Genomic DNA, 27,383 nt, shown 5'->3' with positions numbered 1-27,383 from the left:
GTTAGGAATAAATCCACTCGTGTGTGAAAATGCCGGCTTCCTGACGCCTTTCTTTTCAGAACGAATACGCGTAATTGTTGGAAGAGTGTTTGGTGATAAGGTAAAACTTATATAACACTAAAACGGAGTCAGGTAATTATTGCGTAATATTTTAAGGTATGAATTATTCCCAACAGACGGCACACACTCATGTCAGATTTAAGCTTGGATATTTGAAAAACTACGAAAGCTGTACCACATACAAACAGGAGGGAATGTCTCAGGAGTGATGGTGTGGACTTGTGGTAAGGTGGCGGCACAGTGAACTTAAAGAAGAGCTTTACTTTCGCCATATTTACGTAAAATAAATACTACCTGCACGTTTTCTTTTGCTTTTAACCAAGAATCGAGACTGTTTTACGTCCATATTTGTCAAGAATTTAAGCATTTATTCACAAGAATTTCAACGTAAAAAGCTCTTTGCTGTGGACTTGTGGTAAGGCGACGCCACAGTGAAGTTAAAGACAATCCGCGCACTCGCCATATTTACGTAAAATAAATAATCGCTGCACGGTTTCTTTTACTTTTAACCAAGAATCGAGACTTTTACGTCCGTATCTATAAAGAAGGGCAGTATCATACGCATTTTATATTTGTTTATTTAGATTTTATATTTTCAAGTCACTTTTGAGATTTTAACTTATCATGCACTGCAAAGGGAAATACTCCAAGGCATAGTCCAATATTCATTTATATGCAATATTTTATGTGCAATACTTACTCACCTGCAATATTCAAAGCCTTAACTGTCAAACTGCTGCTACTTCTCTCCAATTATTTGCACTGCCCTAACATAGGGCTATCTCATACGCATTTTATATTTGTTTGTTTAGATTTTATACTTGCAAGCAGAGGTTGCGCTAGACATTTTCGTTGTCTGTCCTTTTGACTGACAGGGTCATAAAAATCCGGTCATAATCTATTTTTACCTGTCACTTAAATTTTTAAAATGATAATGATGACATATTCAATAGTATTTAGTTTTCATTCATTTTTAATTAATATTGTACCGCTTGCTTGGCGGCGAAAAATTAGACACGGAAGTCGTGGTATTTTTCTCCCTCTTTTTACTTTGCTTACCATCCACTCGCTTTCGCTATGTGATTGGCCGAAAAGTCGAAATGCTCTCCCATGATTGGCCGAAGAGTCGTAATGCTCTCCCGTGAAATGCCTGTTTAAAAATGTTCCCGTTGTTACTTCTTACGTTCGCTTAAAAGTGCTCATTTAAAAAGGAAAATCGATGGCTGATACTACACACAGAGCGTATTATTAACAAATGCTAAAGTTGTATATTCATATAGCGAGAATAAGGAACGTCAATGACAAGCGCAGGCCCCCGCGAGTGGATAGTGAGGGGAATAGGATAGTGCGCCTACGCCCCCAAAGAAAAAGAGGCAACTATATAGACCCCAATCACCAACGTCACACAATGATCTTGATTGTGGTTGTCAGCCCCAAATCTTCTAAATATATATTAAATGCATCTTACCTGGCACACCGGGTGCACCAATAAGAACCTCGCGTTGATGTGTCAATCACGGTCCCGCCGCCAGACCCCGGTGACGCTACAATATTCTGACAGAATAGCCAACGACGTCATGCATTAAGAGAGACAATAGCTAATTAATATGCTCACTCGCCACCCTGTGGTCTGGGGTGTGAATTGCAACCTGTCAAAATGACGGACGGACTTCAGTTTTTTCCGTCACCGTTTTAAAAAAACTGGTCAACGACGGAAAATATTCGGTTAACGCGACCCCTGCTTGCAAGTCACTTTTGAGATTTTAACTTATCATGCACTGCAAAGGGAAATGCTCCAGAATTTCATTGTACAACTGTATAATGAAAATAAAGGGCTATTCTATTCTATAAAAAGTTGTGATTGTATATAGAATTTATTGGTAATCTATTTATATATTATAATTGATTCTGCATGCTTTCCTCATGTATTATGTTTCTGATGTGAAAATTGAGTGATTTATTAGCTGTTAAAAACATGCAGTAAATTAAAGAAAAATAAGTTGGTATTTTGGGCAAAAACTTATATGATATATTAAATATTGCTATTGATCCTGAAAATATAGGTGATTATCTCTGCATTTGGTGATTTTTGTGCATCTAATGTAAAATCTGAGAATTTTAAAGCCATTTTAAGTTTTGTTATATTTATATAAAAAAAATATTTAATCGGGATTTTATTAGGCAACGACTTTAAATTTTTTTTATGCCGCTGCTCATTGAGACTCATATATAGCTAAGGTAGGTGCCTGTTTTGGTTTTAGGTCCGTAGCAGCTTTGGTTCTGAAAATATTTGAAGTTTTTGAAAATAAGCCCCTTACGAATTTCCCCTGTCATGTCAATAAGTTATGAAGTCTATGGCTTACTATTGAAATGAAAAAAGAAATCATAGTAAAATATGAGCGTGGTGTGCGTGTGAGTGAACTGGCTAGACAATATGGCTCACAACATGGCTCACCGTATCCTCCACTACCTACACACCCGCTGTCTCCTCCAACCTCCGTTCGCCAGTATGTTAAGGTGAAAATAAAAACGCTTTAAAAAAAATTCTTATTGATGCAGAATTTATTGGTTTTACGTGTCTAATAAAAGACAATTGTTAAATTAGACAACAAGGCTCACAGTATCCTCCTCTACCGCCACACCCGCTGTCTCCTCTGACTTCCGTTCGCCAGTAAGTTAAGGTGAATTTAAATTTATTTATTTATTTATTTTAATTGATGCATGATTTATTTGTTTTACATGTGTCTAATTAAATGCAATTGTTAAATTAGGCAGAACATGGCTCACCGTATCCTCTTCTACCTCCTAACCCGCCGTCTCCTCCGACCGCCTTACACTGTACCAATAATTTAAAATAAAAAAATCGAAGTGACACTTTATGATTGTTATTTGTGATACTGTAAATCCAGATTGCTGGATAATTTCTGGATATGCTTGATGAACATTAAAAGTAGGAAGTTGGGAGCAAACAGGTGCCAACTAACCCTAAGGGTGGCGTCACTAAGGTTTTGTAATGTCCTTTTTTTTTGGTTTAGGTTTTGTTTTGGCTAAGTAGGCATGGGCTGAAACTGGTTATCCATAGTTGGACACCGTAAGATTTATATATGGGCTAACAGATGTGTTGCCCTGGTGGAACCCAGCTAAAACTAGTTAATTTTTAACATGACTGTATGATGTTCTGAAAAAATATTTAAATGTAATTAAAGCTAGTCTCTTCTGGAAAAAAAAAAAAAAAAATCAAGAAAGGACGCCTCTCCAAATTTTGGGGCCTTTTTCGTTCATCCTGTTTTATTCCTTTTTATTGCTCCTATATTAAAAAAAAAATTAGGCAGTACATAGTATTGCTTTGCAAGCAGGCTAGATTATTTGTTAAAGTTATGCAATGAAAAAGTTGTTGCCTTAAAAAAATGTTAATTTATTGACAAGAAATCTTCAAAACAATGACAATGGTAGACAAAATGTTAACATGTTTTACTATTTGTGCATTTTCAGTTACATTCACTAAAAAACACATTTAAAATTGGTATACAGTGGTACCTCTACTTAAGAACATCTCTACATACAGAATTTTCAGGTTAAGACACACCTCAACGGGAAAATATTGCCTCTTGTTACGAAATAAATTTCAGGATACAAAAGGCAAAAATACATTATGTCTGGCACTCACTGCTCCCAGAGTTTACTGAACGTAACATGCATATAGCTGCTCTGCCACTATTGCCAAGCATTCCTGGCATCCAATTGGCTAATAGTGACCTATACTGTATGTGTATTTATGTATCCCAGCGTCCTCTTCATTTGCCCCTCGTGTTCCGACAGCTTTAGATGAGTGTCTTAACTTTTATTCTTTAGTCTATTGTTGTTTTTTTACATTATGGACAACTCTCATTTTGTGTTTATTGTGCATAATCTAATTGTAACATGTCTTGATGCATTTTTATGCATTATAAAAGATTTATGTTTGAATTTTGTGGGGCTTGGAACAGATTAGGGCATTTAAATGGAAAACGCGTCTCTACTTGCAGAACTTTCAGGTTAAGAAACTACTTCCAGAAACAATTAATTTCGTAAGTAGAGGTACCAATGTACTGTTGGAAAATTATGTAAAGGTTCTGATCATTTTAAAGATATTACATCATCATCTTTAAGCTACAAAGATTAACTAAGAAACAACATATTGAAATGTCATTAAAGTGTGATTTTGAGGGGAAAAAAGTCTTCCAGATAAAGTGTTCCAGTTCACTGCTATCTGGCGCCTTAACATGCCTACAATTGTGGTCTAACCACCTCATTTGGTATGTTTTTTTTCCTTGTTCAGTGAGAGGAATCTAATCTCTCCTGGGATTTAACGAGTGCGTTAAAGTCAGGTTGAACGTTTGAAGTGGAGATGCAAAGCACAGCTGAGAGATGATCATCAGTGAGAGAGGATCTATATCTTGTTTCAGAGCCCAGTGCAAAATCTGGATTTTGTCAATTTCATCACTGAAAATGATTTGTTTACAAATGCAGGTAGAGCCAAAAAGAAAAAGCATTTTTAAACATGCTTCCTAATGTTAGTAAAGTTCTCCCTGAGAGAAGAGTAAAAATCCAGCAGAGATCCAGACTTAGGGTGCTCTGCTATTACTGCTTCAGAGAGCAGGTCAATGAGTTCCAGTAGGACATAACTGGATGCATCTCGCACACTGCAGGCAAAGGGAGAGAAAACATGTGCATTTCACCAACCATTGTTGTGAAATCCTCAAAGCACCTTGAAAAGTCACCATGCAAAGCTCTCAGCATGTCTGAGTACCTGAGTCCTTTCATGGTTTGCATGTGAGTGATTGTTGCTCTCCAGTTTTCTTAAAGGAAACTATTTCTCATGAAAGCCTTCCCCAGGCTGTGTATTTCATTTTCTTTTGGGTGAGTAACATTCTCATTTGGATGAGGAACTTTCTTCTTTGGATGAGAAACCTTCTCGTTTGCTATACTTCACCTGGTTTCACACTACTGCTGCTGCTGTCACTAGTACTACTACAGCTACTACTACAACTACGACTACAACTATGACTACTATAAAGGTAATGGAAATATATATATATATATATTTAAATCCTGACATCCTACAAAGGGCTCAATAAAAAAATCCAAATAGGTCCAAAACAAATCTACCAGAAAAGAGGCAGGTAAGATATGTGCTATCCTGTAAATGTGTAATTTTCAGATATGCAATAAGATTAGAAATTTCAGCTATGTCCGATTATTATTTCATTATTATCAGATTTTTGTTTTATTGTACAGTTTTTATTTAAGGTCACACACAGGCAGAGTTACTCCTATGACTACGCACAAATTATTATGAAAACAAATATATCAATGCTCGTTCATACGGATCAGTGTTGCATGTGCTGATATACATGTAAAAAAAATTATTTGTATGAGTCATGGTCACCAAGGTTCCATTTAGGAATTATATATTTAGTCGGGTTTGAATTTGCACAAGGAGACAATAAACTTACCCCATTGTTCTTGAAAGCGAAAGGCAACCTCGTTATCGTTTAGGTTTGCGCCTCCAAACCTTGACATGTGGGTTAAATGTGTTTCTAGACATTTTGGAATGTCATCCGGTTGGGTTAATATTGTTGTCCTGGATGTACACTCTATCAGGCTTTTGACACCAAACGATAACGGATTCGTGGAATCCATTTTAAAAAATAATAAACGTTGGTTCTTTAAAAAATCCTTGTGTTTTTAGGTTGGCTTAGGTTTTCAGAACATGATCACTCTGACACTCCTCTCATAACAAGAAACAAAGACGGTGTCAGGGATCAACAATTGCTTTTAAATGCATATCTCAATGGATGTAAGTAGTTGTGTCATATTGTGTGACATCACCCAGCCATGAGGTCACATTGCATCACAGGGCTGTATGTTGTCATTGTGTTACCTATCAAAATTGAAAGCTAAATTTTTCCACATAGTGCTGCACAGTTCTTCTTGATTGGCTTTATCAGGTAAATCCTGATCAAGCTTTTTTTGAGGAACCGTGTTGCGTGATTATACTTCTTTTTGTTATTTGACAAATCTTTCAAAGGGCACATTTATAATATGAAAGTAACAATCCTCCTTTGGTCAAACTATGGACAGCAGGGCGGAAAGCTCATCTCACACTAGCAAACTAAAAAAGTTTCTGTAAGCAATAACCCAACAAACACACGCTGAACTATTATCACACAGTTGTTTGGGTCTTTTTATTCACAATTTTCAAGATTCTTTTGCTGATGCTTTTTCTCTACTTAAAGGTGTAAGGTATCTCGGAATCAATATCATGTTGCTCCAGGTGTGTGCCAAAACTTGTGACCAACTTTTTCTATGTTGCGTTGAGAACTAAAAGAAACCTTTATGGGTGGATTTTTGTGTGTGCAGAACTAAGGTGTATTAAAACTTTTTTGATACAAATACTACTGCATAATGACGCATGATGATAGTCCGTATAAACGTTTTTTTTTGTTTGTTTGTTTTATTTTCTTTTGATAAACCTGTTAATGTCAAACACAGCAAGTCTTCTCACTAAGGCATTTGTATGGATTAGGCAAATAGTCTGTTTCCATCAATGCACTGTGGCCATCAGTTTTCAACATTATATCTACTGTGTTTGAGTGGAGATGAGGAAACATGTTATTTGCCATCATGTTGTATAATAAAACCATGTTAAGCAAATAAGACAAATGTTTTTGCCTGTGCATTTCGTGCATTAACAGACACATCTGTCATTGTAGCATCCACAATTAGTAAATAGTTGAGGTCCTAGCCTTAACATTGTCCAAATTGCACAAGAGCCACAAATGCTGCTAAATGCAGTTTTAAAAGGAGCTAGAAGCATTCTATAGGTAAAAAAAAGTACCATGTATATCTGAAAGTAACATTCATCTTTTAATCATGCAGTGTTGCACATCACATTTTTTTCATGAATTCCTTTCTGTCATTCCTATGTGTACTTGCAGAGCAATTATAAGCCATTAAAGGTTTGTTCTCACTCTAACTTTATTTGATTAGAATAAGCAACTGGGGGGTGATGGAATTTTAAATGCAATAACATTCTAAACATCATAGTCGCGGACTATACCTTAGGACTCAATGACATGAGTTCTGGATCAAAAATCATCCCTCCTTTGGGTCTATACGGAATCCTTATCTCAGACCCAGGGCCTATCTCAGGTTTTTTAACACCACGATACTTGTGGACTGTTTGCACTGTAGCAGGTCTGACTACCTCCATTCTTTTGTCTTGATCAGACTGATCTTTGGATTTATGATATAAGCAGTCTTCCAATGTGCAGGTAAAATTGTCAGTGTTTGTTTTTGGCGTCTTTTTGGCCCTCGTCTTCTTTTGTGGTGATGCTTTCGGTAGGTGAGTGGGTGAAACCTCTTGTTGAGGATATTTGACGGTCTGCGGCACTTTCTTCTCCTCCTTGGAGTGTTCACTACATACGACTCTTGTTTTAGTCCCTGGGGAAGGTTTATTTGACAGCTGTATGACGATGGGCGCCGGAGACTTTTTAGCCACTTTTGTTTCCTTTTGACTGGGGACCCTGACTGCAAAAGCCTGTTGTTGCTTTTTTTTCTGTGATGATCCACATATTTCCACTGAACCAGACAGGGGGATCTCTTCATATGGCAATGACTGTGGTACTGCAAGTTTCTCTGCCCCCAACAGAGTCAATGATCTGGATATGGACCGTGAGGAAGAAGACAGTCTGACTCCTATCTCTGCAATTTCTCTCTGTCTGCTGATGGTCATCAAGAAGTCGCTCTCTACAAAGGAAAACATAGAATTACACATGGTAAGTAGATCACTGGAGTATCTAACTATTGTCAGATTGTTTAAATATTGCAAATATTTTATCCCACGTCAAAAGTACATATCAATCCTTTTCATACAAACACCAGTGGCATCACGTGATAGAACTGTCAACTAATTTTGCGTGCCAAAACCTTCAACATCAATTCTTTGGACCCTTTAGTATGATGGATTGATTTTTTTCCATCCTCTTGATCGAGAATGGAGGACAATTAGAAAGTGTATTCCTATATTCACTTAATGAATGAAACAATTAATCAATCAATCAATCAATCAATCAATCAGTCAATCAATCAATGCCCCAAATAAGTGATACGGTTGCAGCAGAAACCACCCACATTAAACATTGGTTGAAACGTAGACACATAAGTACGGTAATAATATATACAGTAAAAAAAATAAAAAATAAAAATACAAAATACAAAAATGAACAGCATGATAAAATGCATTCCAAAATAGTCATCTTTCCAACAGAATTCAAAAGATATACAAAGTAATCTCTCCTCCATGATATTTAAAGCTCCATTAGACAGGGACACAAATCAATTTTTAGTTTCTTTACATGTAAAATCTAAAAGCAGTCGGACTTACCCCATTGCTCCTGATAGCGAAATGCTACCTCTTTAAGATCTGTTTGGTCAGAGCCTCCGAATTGTACCATTTGCATCAGATGCGCTTCTAAAAATTTGGTGATGTCAACTGGCTGTGACAGTAGCACCGCGCGAGAAATACACTCAAGCTGACTTCTAATGCCATACGGTATAACATCCATTTAGATTACGACCAAGCACACTATCAAGCCGAAAGAATACGCTCATAAACCTGAGCACCCTAACAAAGATCAACAGTAAATTTGAGATGGATTCAGAACAGATGAAAAGGGTAATGTCATTAGACCCAATGAAGCATCTTATGTGACATCACCTTGCTCAAGAAGGTTGTGTGACATCACAGGGCTGTGTGATGTATGAATATAAAATAAAGTCTAGTGCATATTTGTCATTTATGGACCTACAGACATGTCACACAATAGGCTTCAAGACTAAGCTAATCGAACCAAGTTCCAGCAACAAAATCCTACGAAATAGTGTAATTGCTTAGCAGGAAGTGCCGGTTGCCCTTAGGAACTGTTGCTTATTTGGATCGGGAATTTTCTGGATTGCTACAAGTGTCACGACATGAATGCCCAGCGTGTGCATAGGCCTACTTTGATAGAACTTTTTTTTTTTTTCGCTCGTTCTCTTGTGGCGGACTTTGACCCTGTCAGATGAGCAGTTTCCAACAACAGAATCCTACGAAACTGCGTGGGTGCCAAGTGCCGCTTGCTGGCCATGAGCTGTAGGGACTGTTGCTGATTTAGATGGAAATTTTCTGGATTACTACAAGTGTCACGAGATAAATACCCATTTCGTGATTAGGCCTACTTCAGGAGTAACAATTCATAAAATTTTATTCATATTTTGACAGGTGAGTTGTAGAAAATGGATTGTTATACTGCAATTAGTATTTTTTATGCCTTTTTTTACACATTATTTTTTATAACCTTGTAGGCTATTTTACCAGGTTTGCATGACATTTACTTTTGAAAGTGCCCAGAATGTCATTTGTATAGCAATTTTAGTTGGTCCTTTTTTTCTGCCTTTCTGCAAAATCCCAATTCTCAATAATATGTGGCTGACTGGATCCAATTTGAATATTTGATATTTATAATATTTTAAGTTTTATATTTAACAGTGTTTTTTTAAATGGTCCAGAATTTTTTTTTTTCCTTTTCTGAAGGCGTACAAGTCCGTGAAAGTTCTCCACTGTTACGTTTGATGCCTCAGTTTAGAACCAGGAAGTGATCAACTCGTCACAAGTTTGCCTGCCTCCACAACACTCACAATCTTAGTGGGCATGTAGAAAAAACGAAGGGGGCAGGTACTTGCATAATAAGGACCGGTGTTATGTCACTCTGTGAACAATTTAAAATCCTACCATTTGCAGAGAGAGTTCACTTATACAAGTGATGGAAGTCAAATATAAACAAAACAACATTGATAACATACTTTAATCAGGGCACACTCAATTTTCAAGCTATCGTAGGTCCAAATATTGGAAAATTACTTTGGTGCCTCTTTAACTTCTGATACATGGGTGGACGTCATGCCCAAGTGCATCACTGAGCTACTCATGTTTTTCGTTAAAAAAAAAAAAAAAAGAATAAAACAGTTACAACTGTACCAATCATTCAGGCTTGAAATAATGAAATGACAATATCTCTGAGTCTGAACTAAACTGAAACAAATATATAGCTTCTTTTATATTTATTTCAATTATTACGACAAATTCACTCTAATTTTAAACCTGCAGTTTCAAATACAGTGGGGCAAATAAGTATTTAGTCAACCACTAATTGTGCAAGTTCTCCCAGTTGAAAATATTAGGCTTGTAAATGTCAACATGGATAAACCTCAACCATGAGAGAGAGAATGTGGGGGGGGGGGGGGGGGGGGGGGGGGGGGGGGACAACTGAAAATCACATTGTTTGATTTTTAAAGAATTTATTTGCAAATCATGGTGGAAAATAAGTATTTGGTCAATACCAAAAGTTCATTTCAATACTTATGTATCCTTTGTTGGCAATAACGGAGGCCAAATGTTTTCTATAACTCTTCACAAGCTTTTCACACACTGTTGCTGGTATTTTGTCTCTTTCCTCAATGCAGCTCTCCTCTAGAGCAGTGATGTTTTGGGGCTGTCGTTGGGCAACACGGACTTTCAACTCCCTCCACAGATTTTCTATGGGGTTGAGATCTGGAGACTGTCTAGGCCACTCCAGGACCCTGAAATTCTTCTTACGAAGCCACTCATTTGTTGCCCTGGCTGTGCGTTTGGGATCATTGTCATGCTGAAAGACCCAGCCACGTCTCATCTTCAATGCCCTTGCTTGATGGAAGGAGATTTTCACTCAAAATCTCTCAATACATGGCCACATTCATTCTTTCCTTTACACAGATCAGTCGTCCTGGTCCCTTTGCAGAAAACAGCCCCAAAGCATGATGTTTCCACCCCCATGCTTCACAGTGGGTATGGTGTTCTTTGGATGCAATTCAGTATTCTTTCTCCTCAAAACACGAGAACCTGTGTTTCTACCAAAAAGTTCTATTTTGGTTTCATCTGACTATAACACATTCTCCCAGTCCTCTTCTGGATCAACCAAATGCTCTCTGGCGAACCGCAGACGTGTACTTTCTTCAGCAGGGGGACATGTCTGGCAGTGCAGGATTTGAGTGACCCTGGCGGCGCACTGTGTTACTGATAGTAGCCTTGTTACTGTGCTCCCAGCTCTCTGTTGGTCATTCACTAGGTCCCCCCGTGTGGTTCTGGGATTTTTGCTCACCATTCATGTTATCATTTTGACGCCACGGGGCGAGATCTTGTATGGAGCCCCAGATCGAGGGAGATTATCAGTGGTCTTGTATGTCTTCCATTTTCTAATAATTGCTCCCACAGTTGATTTCTTTACACCACAGGTGTCAGACCGATTCCAGAAAGGGCTAAGTGGGTGCAGGTTTGCTTTCCAACCAATGAAGAGGACACCTTTTCACCAATTAGATCTTTTACATGTGTAATCAGTAGTGATGGGACGAAATGGGCCGAGGTTCCGAAGCTTGTGTCGAGTAATGGGAGGGGCGTTTCCACGAAGCCTGTAGCGAGGCGCGCATCATTTTGGCAAAACCCGGAAATGATGACGTGGGAAGCCTCGCCGGCGGCCGGCTGAATCACGTGAGCGCTTCGGAAGTGATCCAACGTTTGGCGCGCATTGCAAAAACAGGACAGACTACGGTATAAATTGGTTGCAAAACGCAATGGCGATCGCCTGTTATCTCACATTTTGTGGATTTCGGGCTCCTGTACTTGTTACATCTGTGCGCAACAGTGCAACCAGTGCAACCTTTTTTTGAGCCTTGTCCTTTGCTTGCAATGGAACCTGCGCGAAAAAAGCGATCCTCCCCTGTATGGGAACATTTTGATTTGATTGTTTTCAATAAGGTAAGGGAGAAAAACTACTTTATATAAATGTGAGTGTGTGTGTACCTATCTGAACCAAACATCAGCAGAACGAACAATCCATTAGTGTACTGGGAGGCACAAAAGAATACCTACCCAAATTTATATAAACTGGCACTCACATTTCTCTGCACCCTAGCTTCATCTGTGCCTTGTGAAAGAATATTTTCTAAAGCTGGTGAAATATTGTCCACAAAAATAAGAAACCGTTTAAAGCCAGCCACTGTGGGAAAGCTATTATTTCTAAATAAAAATGAATAACAAATTACCCTTAGCACTTGTTGTATTTTGTTGACATACTAAATTACTAACACAAGCACATTCATATCTTTGTCTTAAGCAAATAGCAATTGAATTCTTAACAATGTTGACCTCTTGGGCTTCTAGACCACTTGATGGCGCCATAGGGTAAATGAAGCACCATGAAGCTTTGCTACATGTGCAAACCAATTGGCTGCAAAGCTTCATTGCTTCATGAGGCTTCATTTGGCCATCACTGGTAATCAGTTAAACTTTGTCAGGTGCTGCTTGTTTCAGCAGGAAGTTCATTGGTTAAACTCTCTGCGTTGTGTCGGTTTGAACAAAATCCAGCACCCACTTGGCCCTTTCTGGAATCGGTTTGACACCTGTGCTTTACACAACGCGTTTTACCTATTGAGTTAAAAACAGGTGCCATTAATACAGGTAACGAGTGGCGCCTCGTTAGACCTCATTAGAAGAAGTTAGACCTTTATGACAGCCAGAAATCTTGCTCGTTTGTAGGTGACCAAATACTTATTTTCCACTCTAATTTGGAAATAAATTCTTTAAAAATCAAACAATGTGATTTTCTGTTTTTTCCCCACATTCTGTCTCTCATGGTTGAGGTTTACCCATGTTGACAATTACAGACCTCTAAATCTTTTCAAGTACGAAAACTTGCACAATTGGTGGTTGACTAAATACTTATTTGCCCCACTGTATCTGCTTCTCCTCATTGTGATTTTGTGTAATTCCAACACAATGGCATACAAAAATAAGGAAATACAGCAGATCACTTCCACACTACGGCAGACTAAGGTTATTTCTGTTAAAACATTCAAACTGTCATTTCAACAGAGAGTTTAGGTAATTCATCATTTATGTCCGTTGAATAGACAGCGATTCAAAAGGGATAGTTTTTTTTATACTCCCTTAACATTTCCTGATTCCAACCAACAGGTGGCAGTGAAGCGCAATATATGGCATTGGGTTTCTGGGAAAAACAAAGGTCGAAGTAATAGACACCGACGAGCAAGAGCGTTCCTTCCTGGATCAAATATTGCAGGTGGTACGTATGACATTATTTAGTAGTATATTGACACGCAGCTCTGCAACCTTGCAGGCATTATTAGCATTTTATAGATGAATAGATTTGTGCGTTCTCTTTAGTGTTCGCTAAGCACTGCAACCAACTACACTCACCTTTAGCATGGTGCACAAGTTGTTGCAAGCATGAATAGTGTTAGTGGGCTTTTAAAAATGGTTTCGAAACGAACTTTTTGAATGGGTTTCTCCAGGTTATCAGGCATTCTCCCGCATGCCCCAAGCTTGCATATTTTTCAGGTTAACGTCAACTCAATGGCTGCTATTGACAGTGATAGACGAACCTGAGTTGCTTCAGAAAGGAACGGATTTTACATTTACCACACAATAACTTTGGCCTCTTACCACTTGTCCAATCCATTTAGACTACGGTTGCTGCCATACCTCACATTCTAAATGGATTGGACTTCTTTTGCTGTCAATGGCAATAAAACAAGATCATTCAATGCCAGCCATTCGTTTTAATATGGATTTGATGTCTATGATTGCCAATGATAGAAATTGTTTCCAGATATGAAGTGTGCAGCTTGTTTGTTTATCCCCTCTGGTTGAGTGTCAGTCTTTCGTCAGTCCAGGAAGAACCAAGAACCATGTTACTTGCCACGAGACAGCCAAACTAGATCTGATTGCCCTAAAACAGGGGTCTGCAACCAGTGGCTCTGGAGCCACATGTGGCTCTTATAATCTAATAATCGATTATTTGTATAATAATTGATTATTTGTTTCAAGTTTTTCTGGCGCTTGCGAGATTTAAATAAGAAATTTAACTTCCTTTTAGTAGGCAGATCAGGAGGGCTCACTGTTTTGTGTGTTTATTAACATAACACTCACATTTGAATTCACCCAACTATGTCAAGTTATGGTTGTCCCTCAAAAGGTGCACCCCCAAGTGCAAACACTTGGGGGTGCACTTTCCGAAGAGGAATCACGACCTTACTTAGTTTACTCATGCAGCTCATGAACTGACCAACTATTGAACGTCATGGTTGCCACTCAGAAGGTGTGCCCACAAGTCTGCTCCATTCACAGGCGCAAAGCCTACTAAAAGGAGTCAAATATGCAACACAGAATACACATATATGAACCGTAATTTTTGGACTATAAGCCGCTACTTTTTCTCTCATTTTGAATCCTGCAGCTTATTGTCCAGTGCAGCTTATTTGTTGATTTATTTGGGTAATAGGTAACACTTTATTTGACAGCGGCGTCATAAGACCGTCATAATTATGACACTATCATGTGCATTACTTAATACTTATGACATGTCATTCAGTGTCATACGGAATTATGCCACTTACTCCCTTTATGTCCAGCTCAAAATTTTTTTTTTACATCCATTCAAAAGTGTTATAATTTGCCGGATGACACTAAAAGACATATGTTATAAGCATTCATTAATGCTTATGAGTGTCGTGTGATAATTATGATTGACTTATGACAGTTTTATGGCGCCACTGTGAAATAAAGTGTTACCAAATACCATAACTAGCAATTGCTGAAACAAGTAGAACAGTAACTGAAGAAATAATTAGCACAGAACATGAATTTTGATTATTTCCATCTGTAGCGCTGCAATGCATGCTAGAAGGCATGTTTGACGACAGCAGTGTTGACAGCAGGTGGCAGCAGACGTTGACTGTCTTCCCCAAATGGAGCAGTCTGCAAAGCTTCATGGTGTTTCATCTGGTTTTATAAGAGTCTTATGATGCCGCTGTTACCGGTTAATATCTTTTGGGGTAAATAATCCATAATACAGTGAGGAAACCTGCAGTTTATAGTCCAGTGTGGCTTATCTATGAACAAATGTCGTTTTTGTGTCAAATTTAGGGGGGGGCGGCTTATAGTCAGGTGCGCATTATAGTCCAAAAATTATGGTGTATATATATAAAATCGTGCTGATGCTATCATTTCAAATGTCTGCAGTATATGTATGTGCAGCTCCAGTGATGTCTTTTCTGTGGAAACTAGGTCAAAATGGCTTTTTGAGTGTTAAAGGTTGCCGACCCCTGCCCTACAACTAGTGATATGACAAGTGGTCACTATCTTTGTGTAATTGTCTTATTAAAAAAAAAACATGGAATGAGCACTGAAATCCTCCATAACAAGTCAAGTGAAAGAAACGATACATTTGCCGTTTGTATCCAAGGTATGAAAAGGATTTAGAATTTTCTATGTCTGTGACTGTTGCTAGACTTTCCATGCTGGAAAGATGAACAAAGCTTTTGAGCCAACACTGGATGATGACGCAGCTAATGACAATGATAGCGTCGACGTCACTTCTTGGGTGTCGGTGTGCCCAAGAGGCCTCTATTTGGTCCAGAAGACATTGATATCTTCAGGAAGCCAGCGGAAAGATTTTACTGCAGAAATAGGTGCCTGCACAAAGCATTTCTTTCTGCTTATTTTAGTTACAAGGTTGTATTCAAGCATTTATTTTGTTCTTTCCTAGCACGGTCCTCTTACAAGCCAAGGTTGGGTTCACTGTGCCGTGTCCGTGTACGCCTCAGAGCTGTCACTGATCAAGCTGAAAAATTGTCATCTGTGAAAAGTTATGAGACAAAGCAAGAAGGTCCACTTGGTGTTCCAGGAGCTACCTTTTCACATCGCCAGCTAGACTCTGTTCTGCAGCTAACGCTAGATGATTGGACCACACTGAGATTAGGGGAGGGTCACTGTGATGTTACAGAAGCCTGTCTGGAGTCCATGAAAACAGGAGATGCATGTGAGGTATGAAAATAAAGCATCCTATTTATCATCATCATTATTAAAGCGAAAAATATTTTGAAACAAGACACTGATAAACAATTGTTGGTGTACTCTAAGGAAATCAGTTGTACGTGTGTACACTTTCTATGTGCGTGCATGTTTACCTCTCATTCTAACGCAGGCACGTCAACAAACATTTTGTTTATTGACAGACTGAACTACAGTATTATTGTTACATTTGCGAAAGTATTTGTAATTCTTTATTATTATATAACTTTGTGACCTTTAAAGTTTTGGAATGGCGTACCGCAAGCAACACGTCACTTCCAATCATTAATATTCATGACATTAGCTACTGTTGCTAAGGGGGGGGACACGCCACCGTTTGTCCCTAATAGGAAATGAATGGAAATCGTGTACGAAGGAGATGTTTACAGAGCTAAACCTCCCAATTCTCTCCGAAAATGATGTCCCTGTTGCCAAATTCACTGGCAAAGATGTGGAAAAACATAAAAATGTTCAGTTAAAGAGATGGCTTGAGTGTCGACGGCTGAAAACGACGAAAAAAACGAGCCGACCTAAGCATAGCCTTATCTTTTTTGTCAACGCGACTGACAATGACATTCTCCTGTTTCAACAAGCTATCCTTTACCACCAGCTCTGTCTTTCTTATATATTATATCCTCTGGTTGTCCTACATCTCTGACCAATCTTGGGGGTAATTTAGTTACCGGTAGTTTTGTGTAGCGATCGCAAATGCTACTCAGCGACAGCCAACGAACAGTTTTAATTTTTCCATTGATAACAAATCTTAATTCTATAATTTATTTGCACTTCCCCTTACTAAAGTTGTTGGGTTTTTTTTTTATAACAGAAAAGGTAACTGACAGTCAAATACCATTTTAATTCTTTTCAGGTCATTTATTGTCAGACAGAAGCAGCACGGGACAACGTCAAGCTGAAAAATAAGTTAAAAATATCAAAATGGCTTACCTCTTTGTCCTCTGAAGGAGCATGCCAACCCAACAAAATGTTTACTGCATATGAAATGTGAATGGCTTCACCCTAGCTTTACCTAGCTGGCGTTAAAACGTCCGCGCAAGTTGATTCATTGGTCACATATATTCCTCCCGAGTTTTTGGTTTCGGGAAACGTATGAAGAAAACATCCTTGATGTCTGGAGTCGTTTCTACAAGTTCCAAAAAAGCAATGCGTGATCAGCATGTTCGTTTTTGAAAGATTACCGGAGAAAAGTAGCTGATTTAACATTGCTTCTATGCGAGGGCATGTCTATAATGTCCCAGTTCTACTTTACTTCCGCTTTACGATGCGACGTCACGGTCTAAAGATAGCATGCGTGTGGTACGCCATTGGAGAAAACCAACTTTTTCTTACCTGATTCAATATTATATTTTGAAAATGTGAATAATGCCCAGTTTTGCATGTTACAGTAGAAAAAGTGAATTCAAGAATTTGTTTTTGGCAGAAAATTATTGTCATCATACTTTTATTGTACAACTTACATGTTCCCCCTGAAAGAACCTCTTGGACACGGCCTCTTCATTTGATAAAATGCCAACCGAAACGTAATGTACCTCTTTGGTCCATCGTAGTTATGGTGATAAGCTGTGAGAAAATCATTATAAGTCGTGACTAAGCAGGGAAAAATAGCTAAAATCCCTTAACATCAACCAGAAATGTGGTGTGAAGGTAACCTTAGTTCTTGTTATAATTTATATGCAATGTCCGTCTGCTTGTGTATTGCTACTCAGATACGGCTCATTCCGGCAAAGGGAGCTGATGTGTGCGATTCTCAGCCGGTGCAGGAAATATGCGCCATTGTGGAACTCCAAGGTTTTACGCCAGGAAAGGAATCCTGGCAGATGTCACCTGGTGAAAAATGGGAGTGGGTGAAGTCCCACAAGGAGAGAGGTGGTTTGAGATTTAGAAGTGGAGACTTGTGGGGAGCGTCAGACAGTTACAGTCGGGCCCTCAAACTCATCATCACCCTGCAAGGCTGTGTAGGTGATAGAAAGGAAAACAAAATGGAAGAGCAAAATTCAACAACCTCTGAGGATCAAGCCTTCTGTCCTACACATGATCAAGTACAAAGCATGAAAGCAGAACTTCACTCTAACTTATCATTGTGTCAGCTCAAACTGAAGCAACCGGCACGGGCTCGAGAAAGTGCCACCAAGGCCACACGGTTGGAACCAGGTGGGGCTAAAGCTTGGTACCGCCTTGGCCAAGCCTGTCACATGGTGAACGAGCTAGAGGAAGCCCGTCAGGCATTTCGAGAACTCCTGAAACTGCAGCCAGAATCCTTTGCTGCCGTGAAGGCACTGAAAGACATAACGAGTCGAGAGAAGGAGTCCAATGCACAGTTGGGGCAGAGACTTAGTAAAATGTTTAGCTAGCATGCAGGGAAGTGTCGAATAATGTTTTTTTTCTTTTTCTTTTTTTGCATGGTTCTCTATGTTTGAACAGCACCTCTACCCTATTTTCATTCAGTGTAAGTATGAATCTTACTCTCATGAGCATAATGCTGCTCTATAGTTATGGAAAGAAAGTTTATAAACATTTTGGACAAATCTTTCCTTTCACTTTCCTTGACAAGCAACAAATACTTTGGGAGTCAGTCAGTTATCCCTCATTGAATGCAGCTGACAACAGAGCGCGTGAAGTTGTTTACATACGCTGGCAGAATTTGTGAAAAATTTCCAATATTCCAAATATGACCGAATAATACAATTCTGTTATTGTCTTAAGTACTACGTAGTGTTTTGTCTATCACTTGTGCTTTTCTGAAATTCCTTATTCTCTGATTTGAAAACCATTTACTGTAATTAGAACTGTGTTTTATACCTGTGCAATTACGCCCCCCCACCCCATACATATCTTAAAATGTAAATAAAATCTGCCAGGGAATTAAAATGCCTCAGCACATATGACTCTTATTCTGACCTCCCCCACAACTGGTTAGAATTCTAATGTTTGTATTCACATATTTATATATATTATATGTATATATATAATTATATAACATAATTCTGGGAGAAATTGGGCATTATCTGACAGAATTGCAGGGGTGCCAATACTTTTGGCCAGCAGTGTACCTGGTTTTATTTGGACACTTAGAAGGGATTGAATTTTTGTTTCATTAAAAAAAAAAAACGGAATTACCTCTTGTTGCATAACCCCCACCCCCCTTACTGTTTTTATATATAAAACACTTTTAATTCGTTTTTATTCCTTGGCTTTGAATAAACAAACTTAAACTCCTGCTGTTCTTCTAGTTTTGCTTTTAATGAAAGTTAAGTCATCTATTTTTCCTTCTGTGTAGTCTTTAATGTCAGCTGTCGTTCTAGTAAAGAACCCTATAAAAGCGCATAATTCATCTCATTGGATTGAATTCTTTTCAAGATCTAAACTACGTGGAAAGGTGTCGCCGCAGTCACAAAATGCCGAAACCCGGGATCGAACCAGGGACCTTTAGATCTTCAGTCTAACGCTCTCCCAACTGAGCTATTTCGGCGGGCAACAAATGTTGTTTACAAGTTTGGAGTTGTACCGTGTATACAATCTAGGAGTGCTGTCTGTATTGCGTGTTACCGAATTGTGGGCCGGAGTAAACCATTTTGTGTGTCGAAAAGACACCCCCCTTAATCGTAACACTTTCACATATTTGTTGAGGTGGTTGCAGCTTAACGTTGCATTCGTAGGAATAATTGACGGAGAATAAGTTTTCTTTCAGCCAAAACTCGGCGTGTTTAATTCCCACCGACATGCAGACACATCCTCTCTCATTGCTGTCTTCACATCCCACAAATCCAAGTAAACAGTCAAACAATAATGACGTCATAAAAGTAGCACTTTAAACAATTTAGTCGCATCCTGCCATCTTGTGGCGAAATGATAATATGTCAATAATAACACGCAATAGACCCCACTCACATGACGTCACAACCACGCCTCCGCGCCATATTGCCCGTCTACTCGTCGTGTTTAAGCGTTACCGCTACGTAAATTCCTCCTATTATGGCGTGTTTTTCTGCTCGTTAACATTAATAATCAAAATGGTGAAGGCGTGTGTGGCGGTTGGTTGTAATAACATAGAAGATAGACGGAGAGACTTGAAGTTCTACCGTATTCCGAGACCCGGAGAGGAGAGCGAGATGGACTGCTGCAATTCGACGAGAAAACTGGGCACCAAACGATCCCCACAAATTATGTAGTAGTCATTTTATATCTGGTAAGATGCATTTAATATATATTTAGAGGGTATTGGGCTGGCAAACACAATTAAGATCATTGCGAGGCTAATCGCCGACAACATAGTTTCAAATTCAAGATGCTTATTTCTTCCACCATCATTACATTTTGAATAATATTTAGCTGGTACCAAGTGAAAGAAGCTGGCCTCGTCTACGGATCATAAGTTAAACAGGTGTGTCCAAACCTTTTGCAAAGAGGGCCAGATTTGGTGTGGTAAAAATGCGGGGGGCTACCTTGGCTGATTTACATAGAACAATATATTTAAACAAATTTTAGCAAGCCGTTCCGTGTGTCACATTTGCTATATTATTATTATTTTTTTAATTCATAACTTCAACAATCTCGTCTTTGTGGCATTCTCTTTCGACACTCAGGCTCTTGCGAAATACTGCTGCTGTGAAATTGAACTAGCTTCAAGTTGCTTTAATTTCTCGCTGCGTATCTTCCCTGTAATGTTGTACATGTTAGCGTGTCTTGTTTGGTAATCTCGCGTCACATCGAACTCTTTGAAAACAGCGACTGTCTCTTTGCAAATAAGGCAGACACAGTTGTTGCATGTTTTATTGAAGAAATAGTCCAATATCCACCTGTCCTTGAAGCGTCGGCCATCGCAGTCAACTTTTTTTTATTTTTATTGATTGTCGCCATTTTAGAAAATTGGAAAGGTCACACGGGGGTAATGTTGCTTAGAGTGCTGCTGTTAAAGTTTTTCAAACTTTCGTGAGAATACGCTGAGTTTCTGTGGACAAGATAGTTGTAAATATCAAGGTAGCAGATGTCAGGCAAAGACGGTGAAGACAGCGGGTCGAAAAATATCGATTTAGGCATCAAGTATGGATCTGGCGAATGGATCGACCGAAGCTTTTCCACATAACACCTCTTATGCACCGGGGCTTCCATGAATTGCACTATAAATTACACGACAAATTGAAACCATTGAGAATACGGATAAACAATGACGGACAATATGGTGGCCGGATACAGCGACACGTCATTGTGTGACGTTGGTGAGTGGGGTCTATTGGAACATTATTTCCACATCAACTGAGGACACATTTATGAATACAAAACATTTCTCTCAACAATATTCGTTTTTTTTAATCATACATATTTTTAAGGTCTGTGTTTACATAAACTATGACACCAATTAGCTCATTCACTCTCTTTTTCAAGACATTATCGATGAGTTTGATTCCGAACACACAACCTACCAAATCAGAAGTAACTGTGACATTGCCATTCTTGTGGTGTAATACAATTCTCCTGACTTCTCATACTTGGTCAAGTTAATTGTAATTCTGTGTAGCAAGGGCGTAGGTTTGCATAGAAACTGTAGGGACAAAACACTACCAACTTTTCAGGATGCTCAAATTGTCCCCATCAACTTTTAAGCAATCTTATTTGCATTATATAATGTGTTCAGTTATATAGGTCATTTAGATTGTCTTCCCATGTGTTGTAACGATAGAATTGACCCTACCAATATTAAATATTTTCATTATGTTCACGTACATTTACCCCTTTTTCACTTCCTGAATATACCACTCCATTTTTCTTCCTCAAAGGCACGTTTGATTGGCTGATGACTTGGCCCACCCCCAACACGCACGCGCAGACTCTCAATCACAGTTCAGAAATTGCGTTGCATGTCGGCATGCCCTCATTTGGCCAGCAGCCACTGTAAGTAAAGGAAGTGATAGTGTTGCGGACCCCGCTCCGTATAAGGGTGAGACTTGACTGATGATTTGGTGTCTTTTATTATCAAACCTTGCAAAATGTTCCTTTTAACCATAAGAAAACAAAACCGTTCACCTTGGAAAATAAAACGATCACCAGGATCTCCGTAAGAGCGTTGCCTCTTCCACAGGGGCCGCTAGACTAGATGAAAATTCTCAGAGAGAGAAATGCTCCTTTTGGCCCGCCTTCAATGTACAAACATTGCAAAACACACGGAACAGGAAATACACCAAAGTAAAAGCGTAACAGGAAGTTATAGTGAATTACAAAATAAAATACATTCGGGAGACATTAATTAGGCTTTGGTTATTTACAAATAGAGTTGGCATTACAGTTACGATAAACTGTGAATTTGCTAACCTGAGTAGGAAGCTGCTTGGCCTCCTGTATGTGTTTTCCCCTATGTTAACGATAATTAAACTGTGAGAAATATAGTGAACTCTGCTCAGCTGTAAGAAATGTAGTGAACCAAGGTTTACAGTTACACATTTCTCCCTAGTTTTCGTTTTTATTCTACTTATGTGGTCTTAAAGCAGCCCATAGGAGCTTTCATTTTTTGTTGAGTTCGGCAGTGCTCGTGGACAAAAACAATAGTGTTAATCCCAAAGGAAGGCTCCATTTTTATTTTTTTTTTATTCCATGACTTAGAACTTTTTTTGTTATATTTAATTTATTTAGAAAGACAATTTTGAGTGGTAATAAGACATTTTTTTTTTTTTTTTTTTTTTGCATTCCTGCATACTTAAGAGATGATTAACAAGTTTGTATTTCTTGTGTATGTTAATATAAGTTGTGTTCAAATAATGCAATTTAAATTTGCTAATAAAATCCAGACATTTATTCCGGATGTTTTCAAAATGTGTCTTTAGTTTTTGAAAACAGGGTACAATCGAATGGTGTATGACCTGAACCATGACCTGAACGTGGGCACTGCAAAACCCACCTCCTTAAAACTGGGGGGAAAAAACAAACAAAAAAAAACTTCCCTTGTTTTCAGTTTAAATCTACTAGAAATAAGTGAAATTATCTAAATTATCTGCCAGGGCTTCAAGTAAATTTGACAGATTTCCTGAAATAAAAATTGCAAGCTGAAAATAAGACTTATTTGAAACATAAAGTTTATATATTTAATCTATTAAAAAAAATGTTTGTCAGAAATGATCTTAATTCAAGAATAGATATTGTTCAAAACATTATTTGAAAGCATTTTTTCTTGATTTAGGTTAAAAATGACCGAGTTTTAGATGTATGGGCCTAATAAAAACAAATGGTAATATTTACTAAAAGTAAGTGGAAGAATCTGACACATTTATATGTTAACTGGCCTTTAAAACTCAAAACAAAATGGAAAAAAAAATATTCGACTACATTTAAGAAAAAATATCAGATTAAGACTTTATACTGTAAAACTTGCAGTGTAAAAGTTAGTACAAGTCAATACAGATTTATTTTGCATTAATCATTTAGCCTATCAATTAATTAGGTTCTTATCAGTGAGAAATGTAGCCCTGACCGCCGTTCACCCAATCTGTTTGGTCTTATTAAGGTCCTGTCCCCAGCAAAAAGTGTACATGCAGCTCATGCTGTTATATCGGCCCTACCAATGTTGTTGATGAATGTTTGGTTTGAAGCCAGTCACATCCTCTTACTGTTTCTACACCTTGCCTCTGTGGTCAATATTGCAATCGTTTTAACCTTCCACCTTCACATGTCTTTTAGCGTGGTTTTGCTGCATATCGTTTGAAGCCAGTCACATCCTCTTACTGTTTCTTTGCCTTGTGAGACTTCCTTCCATCTGACTGTGCCTGGGTGGCTGACAGCTGTCTCCAGGCATCCACAATAAGCACTAGTGGTATGATGATCCACAGAGCGTTCAAAAACACAAAGTAGAACCAGAAGTAGATAGGATGTCCCAGCTCACTGTGAGCGTAGCCCTCTCTGTGTTCTATAAAGAAGTACAGTACAGCTCCGTACAGCTGGCCTGTAAGAGGATGACATGACATGGCCTGCCTTGAAGCTCATCATATAGGTTTAATGCAATGTAACGGGTGTTTTAACTTTTCTTACCAAGTGAAAGTATGAGCTGCAAGACAAATCTATATGGCTTGTTAGTTAAGAACGCAAACACAGCCCAAAAGCTGAATGGTCCCCAAAACCACGCAGTCACGGTCTCCATACAAACAGTGAAGTTATCAGCTCTGAACACACAAGAAATATACTTTTTAGTACAACAAATCTGCTGTGCATGCAGTATCATACATATTAGAGTTGAGTGCAATCATAAACTCACATTACATATCGACTGTCCCCTTTAGAGTACTCTTTCCCTGTGAGAAAGATTTGAAAAGTTATTTAAAGCTAAATAATTCAGAATTTGTTTAACTAAGCATCCTTAACTCGTTGGCTTTCAACAGCTAGCAGCAACTGGTTAGCTAGAGAATGTGAATCAAAACTAGCTCTGTCCTCATACGTTTTATTTGCACTTTTATGACAGCAAACACTGTGTAAAAACCAATATAATGAATAGTAAAGGCATTGACATTTTTTAAATTTACCCTAAAAAAGTAATTGCCTCTTAGATCAAAGTGATGCATGATTTTACAGTAAAAGCAATGTATTTAAAAAAAAAAAAAAAATTTTACTGAGCATTCCGTTACTGATATTGCACAACATCGTCCTCTGGTGGTAAATTTATAGCAAGGGTGACAACCAACCAGTGAAATAAGCAACCTCGTTCTCCCCTACACATAACAGCATTAAAAACGTTTGTACTTACACAACTGTGACAGGAAACCTTGGTCTCCTGGAATAACATCATAGTATAGAGAGAACCAGCCCTCAATGACACTATGGATGAACCCACAGACAGCGAACCAGCATACGGCCAGACGCCTCAGTGTGCCCAGCCGGCCAGTAACCATCCAGGTCACGAGCAAAAACACCGCAGACACGGAGAAGAGAAACGTCAGGATCTCTGCCATGGATCTGTCATTGGCCACATAGGTGGGGATCACAAGATCCCTGGGCCAGTAGGGATGAAGAAGTGCAGATGCCTTCATTGCCTGTTTTGAGAAGAAAACCACAACAATAGTTTGCACGTCGACATCAATCGCCTGCAATGCATGCAATTATAAACAACTTTTGAATGGGCTTAGATGGTAGTTTTATGTGGCAGACAAAGCGTCTTACATTTCAAATGCATATTTTGGTCTTACCTTTGTAGAAGAGCAAAATCCCTGACCCTTGATTTTTTTTAGTGGGAAGAAATACAACTGAATAACTACACACGTAACATACAGTGCGCATAAAACTCAAACACCCAATCAACATGACTGACCAATCTTACTACTCTCTTCCCTGAACCACATAGCACGTGATTACGTACGAGTCACCGATTGGATGATTGTCTCGGAACATTGATGTCATTGTTGAAACGCACCAATGAAAAATACATTACGAAATTCCCGAACCGGTCGGTAATGTAACAGCAGGTAGTGTCACACCTTAGACGTCTTTGGTAATTAAACCAAAAAGTTACTTCTTTAGTCCTTTGTATCTGGGCAGTATAATTTCTACTGTCTTTTTGTAAAATTGTAACGCACATTATTACTGTAACTAAATTGACATACGTGGTTGTTATACTGAAGGATAACAGGGTGGAAGGTTCCTCTAAAATTACAGGAAAAGAAAACATATGCCCCCAAGCCGTGCCAGGGATTTACACCCTGCCGTGACCCGGATTCGAACCGGGGTTGCTGCGGCCACAACGCAGAGTACTAACCACTATACGATCACGGCGAGCTACCGGAGGAACTTATTTAATAGGAAAAATGTGATATAATAAAGCAATAACATGGCGAAGACGGCAAATCGTCTGTATAGGTGAGTCACGCATGAAGACAATTTTCCGTAATAAATATTCAGTATCCTGCTACTAGCCCACTGTCAATGATTTTTAGCGAGGCAAGGAAAAATGCTTAATGTCTTGGACCAGACATGTCCAAAGTCCGGCCCGGGGGCCAAATGCGGCCCCTGGTCAAATTTCATCCGGCCCCCAGCCTCTGTCATAAAATCAATAACGTCTGGCCCGCACAGACTTTAACAAATTGGTCAGCAGTACTACTACTAGCATATGAAGTAGCTTACACACAAATGCTGCTCCTCATTTATCCACTAGAAGGCAGGAGCACTCTAAGCAACATTACCCCGTGTGACCCTTTACTCCCAATTTTCTAAAATGGCGACAATCAACACAAAAAAGAAAGTTAACTGTGACAGCCGACGCTTCAAGGATAGGTGGAAATTGGACTATTTCTTCACTAAAATACACAACAACTGTGTCTGCCTCATTTGCAAAGAGACAGTAGCTGTTTTTAAAGAATGTGAGGCAATATTACCAAACAAGACAGGCTGACATGTACGACAAGATTACAGGGAAGACACGCAGCGAGAAAGCAACTTGAAGCTAGTTTAATTTCAGAGCAGCAGTATTTCGCAAGAGCCCGAGAATCGAGAGAGAACACCACAAAGGCTAGTTGCGAGTTTGTTGAAATGTAATAATTAAAAAAAAAGAAACACAGAATGGCTTGCTAAAATTTGCTTAAATATATTGTTCTAAGTAAAGGACGTCAGCCAAGGTTGGCCCCCCACATTTTAACCACACCAAATCTGGCCCCCATTGCAAAAAGTTTGGACACCCCTGTCTTAGACTATAGCGTCAGACTTAGACACTGTTGTCGTCCAGGGCCAATCATACGTTTAAAGTATTAAATGAATACATCGGTTCACACTGAGTAACAACAACCAAAATAGCAAATCATAAGGATTTATTTACTTCCTTTGAAATTCAGACCACTTATCGGCTGAGACCTCTGTTGTTGTTGCCGATATAGAATTGACACATACTGTTTAATCGTGGTCCCATATGGTCTAGCGGTTAGGATTCCTGGTTTTCACCCAGGCGGCCCGGGTTCGACTCCCGGTATGGGAACTCGTTTTTATCCACTTAAAATGCTTCGTAATACAGTAACCGTATTTTTAGGTTTTTATTGTGTTTTTTTTAAATTACAAAATAGCCAAGATTTTTTAATAACAAAATGCCGAGTGAAACAACAGTTTGCAATTTATGCGAAAACATACATGATTGTTCGTAATAAAAAAAAAGGAAAAAACAAAACAGCCCTTTCTTTCCACACATTCGTAATAGAGTGGCTAAAACGGGAAAAACGTATTACAAAATAATTTTCGACTCTAGTAAGTCGCTTTATGGAGTTCAGTTAATTCCCTTTTCATGAATTTACGAATAGACATGCCACATCCAAGATGATAACGCGCCGACGCCCTAGACGTGCCAACCTTGCTCAGTGGGGCG

The 27,383-nt window shown here is 38.7% G+C and overlaps 2 protein-coding genes and 3 non-coding genes across 5 annotated transcripts; 2 read left to right on the top strand and 3 right to left on the bottom strand.

Moving 5' to 3' along the window:
• Positions 1-7,034: 7,034 nt before the first annotated feature.
• Positions 7,035-25,373, bottom strand: ebp (EBP cholestenol delta-isomerase). Its single transcript, XM_057830491.1, has 6 exons — positions 25,228-25,373; positions 24,789-25,074; positions 24,303-24,339; positions 24,080-24,210; positions 23,777-23,993; positions 7,035-7,851 (listed from the first exon to the last, which is right to left on the bottom strand). The coding sequence occupies exons 2-6, from the start codon at positions 25,069-25,071 to the stop codon at positions 7,707-7,709; spliced, it is 813 nt and encodes a 270-aa protein (XP_057686474.1). The 5' UTR covers positions 25,072-25,074; positions 25,228-25,373; the 3' UTR covers positions 7,035-7,706.
• Positions 13,151-19,275, top strand: fkbpl (FKBP prolyl isomerase like). Its single transcript, XM_057830490.1, has 4 exons — positions 13,151-13,259; positions 15,486-15,666; positions 15,744-16,021; positions 17,773-19,275. The coding sequence occupies exons 2-4, from the start codon at positions 15,504-15,506 to the stop codon at positions 18,415-18,417; spliced, it is 1,086 nt and encodes a 361-aa protein (XP_057686473.1). The 5' UTR covers positions 13,151-13,259; positions 15,486-15,503; the 3' UTR covers positions 18,418-19,275.
• Positions 19,463-19,535, bottom strand: trnaf-gaa (transfer RNA phenylalanine (anticodon GAA)). Its single transcript has one exon. It is a non-coding gene; the product is annotated as a tRNA-Phe (tRNA).
• A 365-nt stretch (positions 25,374-25,738) lies between the features above and the next one.
• trnah-gug (transfer RNA histidin (anticodon GUG)) lies at positions 25,739-25,810 on the bottom strand. The gene has a single exon. It is a non-coding gene; the product is annotated as a tRNA-His (tRNA).
• Positions 25,811-26,930: 1,120 nt separating this feature from the next.
• Positions 26,931-27,002, top strand: trnae-uuc (transfer RNA glutamic acid (anticodon UUC)). Its single transcript has one exon. It is a non-coding gene; the product is annotated as a tRNA-Glu (tRNA).
• Positions 27,003-27,383: the final 381 nt, after the last annotated feature.

This window comes from Corythoichthys intestinalis, chromosome 2 (genome assembly GCF_030265065.1).
Source record: "Corythoichthys intestinalis isolate RoL2023-P3 chromosome 2, ASM3026506v1, whole genome shotgun sequence".
NCBI classification, from domain to species: domain Eukaryota; kingdom Metazoa; phylum Chordata; class Actinopteri; order Syngnathiformes; family Syngnathidae; genus Corythoichthys; species Corythoichthys intestinalis.
The sequence above is the reverse complement of the archived record's forward strand: the minus strand, read 5'-3'. Positions and strand labels throughout refer to the sequence as shown.

Excerpts from the sequence above, each read along its gene's own strand:
- fkbpl (XM_057830490.1), top strand. The coding sequence starts at position 15,504 with ATGAACAAAGCTTTTGAGCCAACACTGGATGATGACGCAGCTAATGAC. Across the intron at positions 15,667-15,743 it reads AGATTTTACTGCAGAAATAG|CACGGTCCTCTTACAAGCCA; the intron begins GTGCCTGCACAA and ends GTTCTTTCCTAG. Across the intron at positions 16,022-17,772 it reads AAACAGGAGATGCATGTGAG|ATACGGCTCATTCCGGCAAA; the intron begins GTATGAAAATAA and ends ATTGCTACTCAG.
- ebp (XM_057830491.1), bottom strand. The coding sequence starts at position 25,071 with ATGAAGGCATCTGCACTTCTTCATCCCTACTGGCCCAGGGATCTTGTG. Across the intron at positions 24,340-24,788 it reads AGGTTTCCTGTCACAGTTGT|GGAAAGAGTACTCTAAAGGG; the intron begins GTAAGTACAAAC and ends TCTTTCTCACAG. Across the intron at positions 24,211-24,302 it reads GGGGACAGTCGATATGTAAT|AGCTGATAACTTCACTGTTT; the intron begins GTGAGTTTATGA and ends TTGTGTGTTCAG.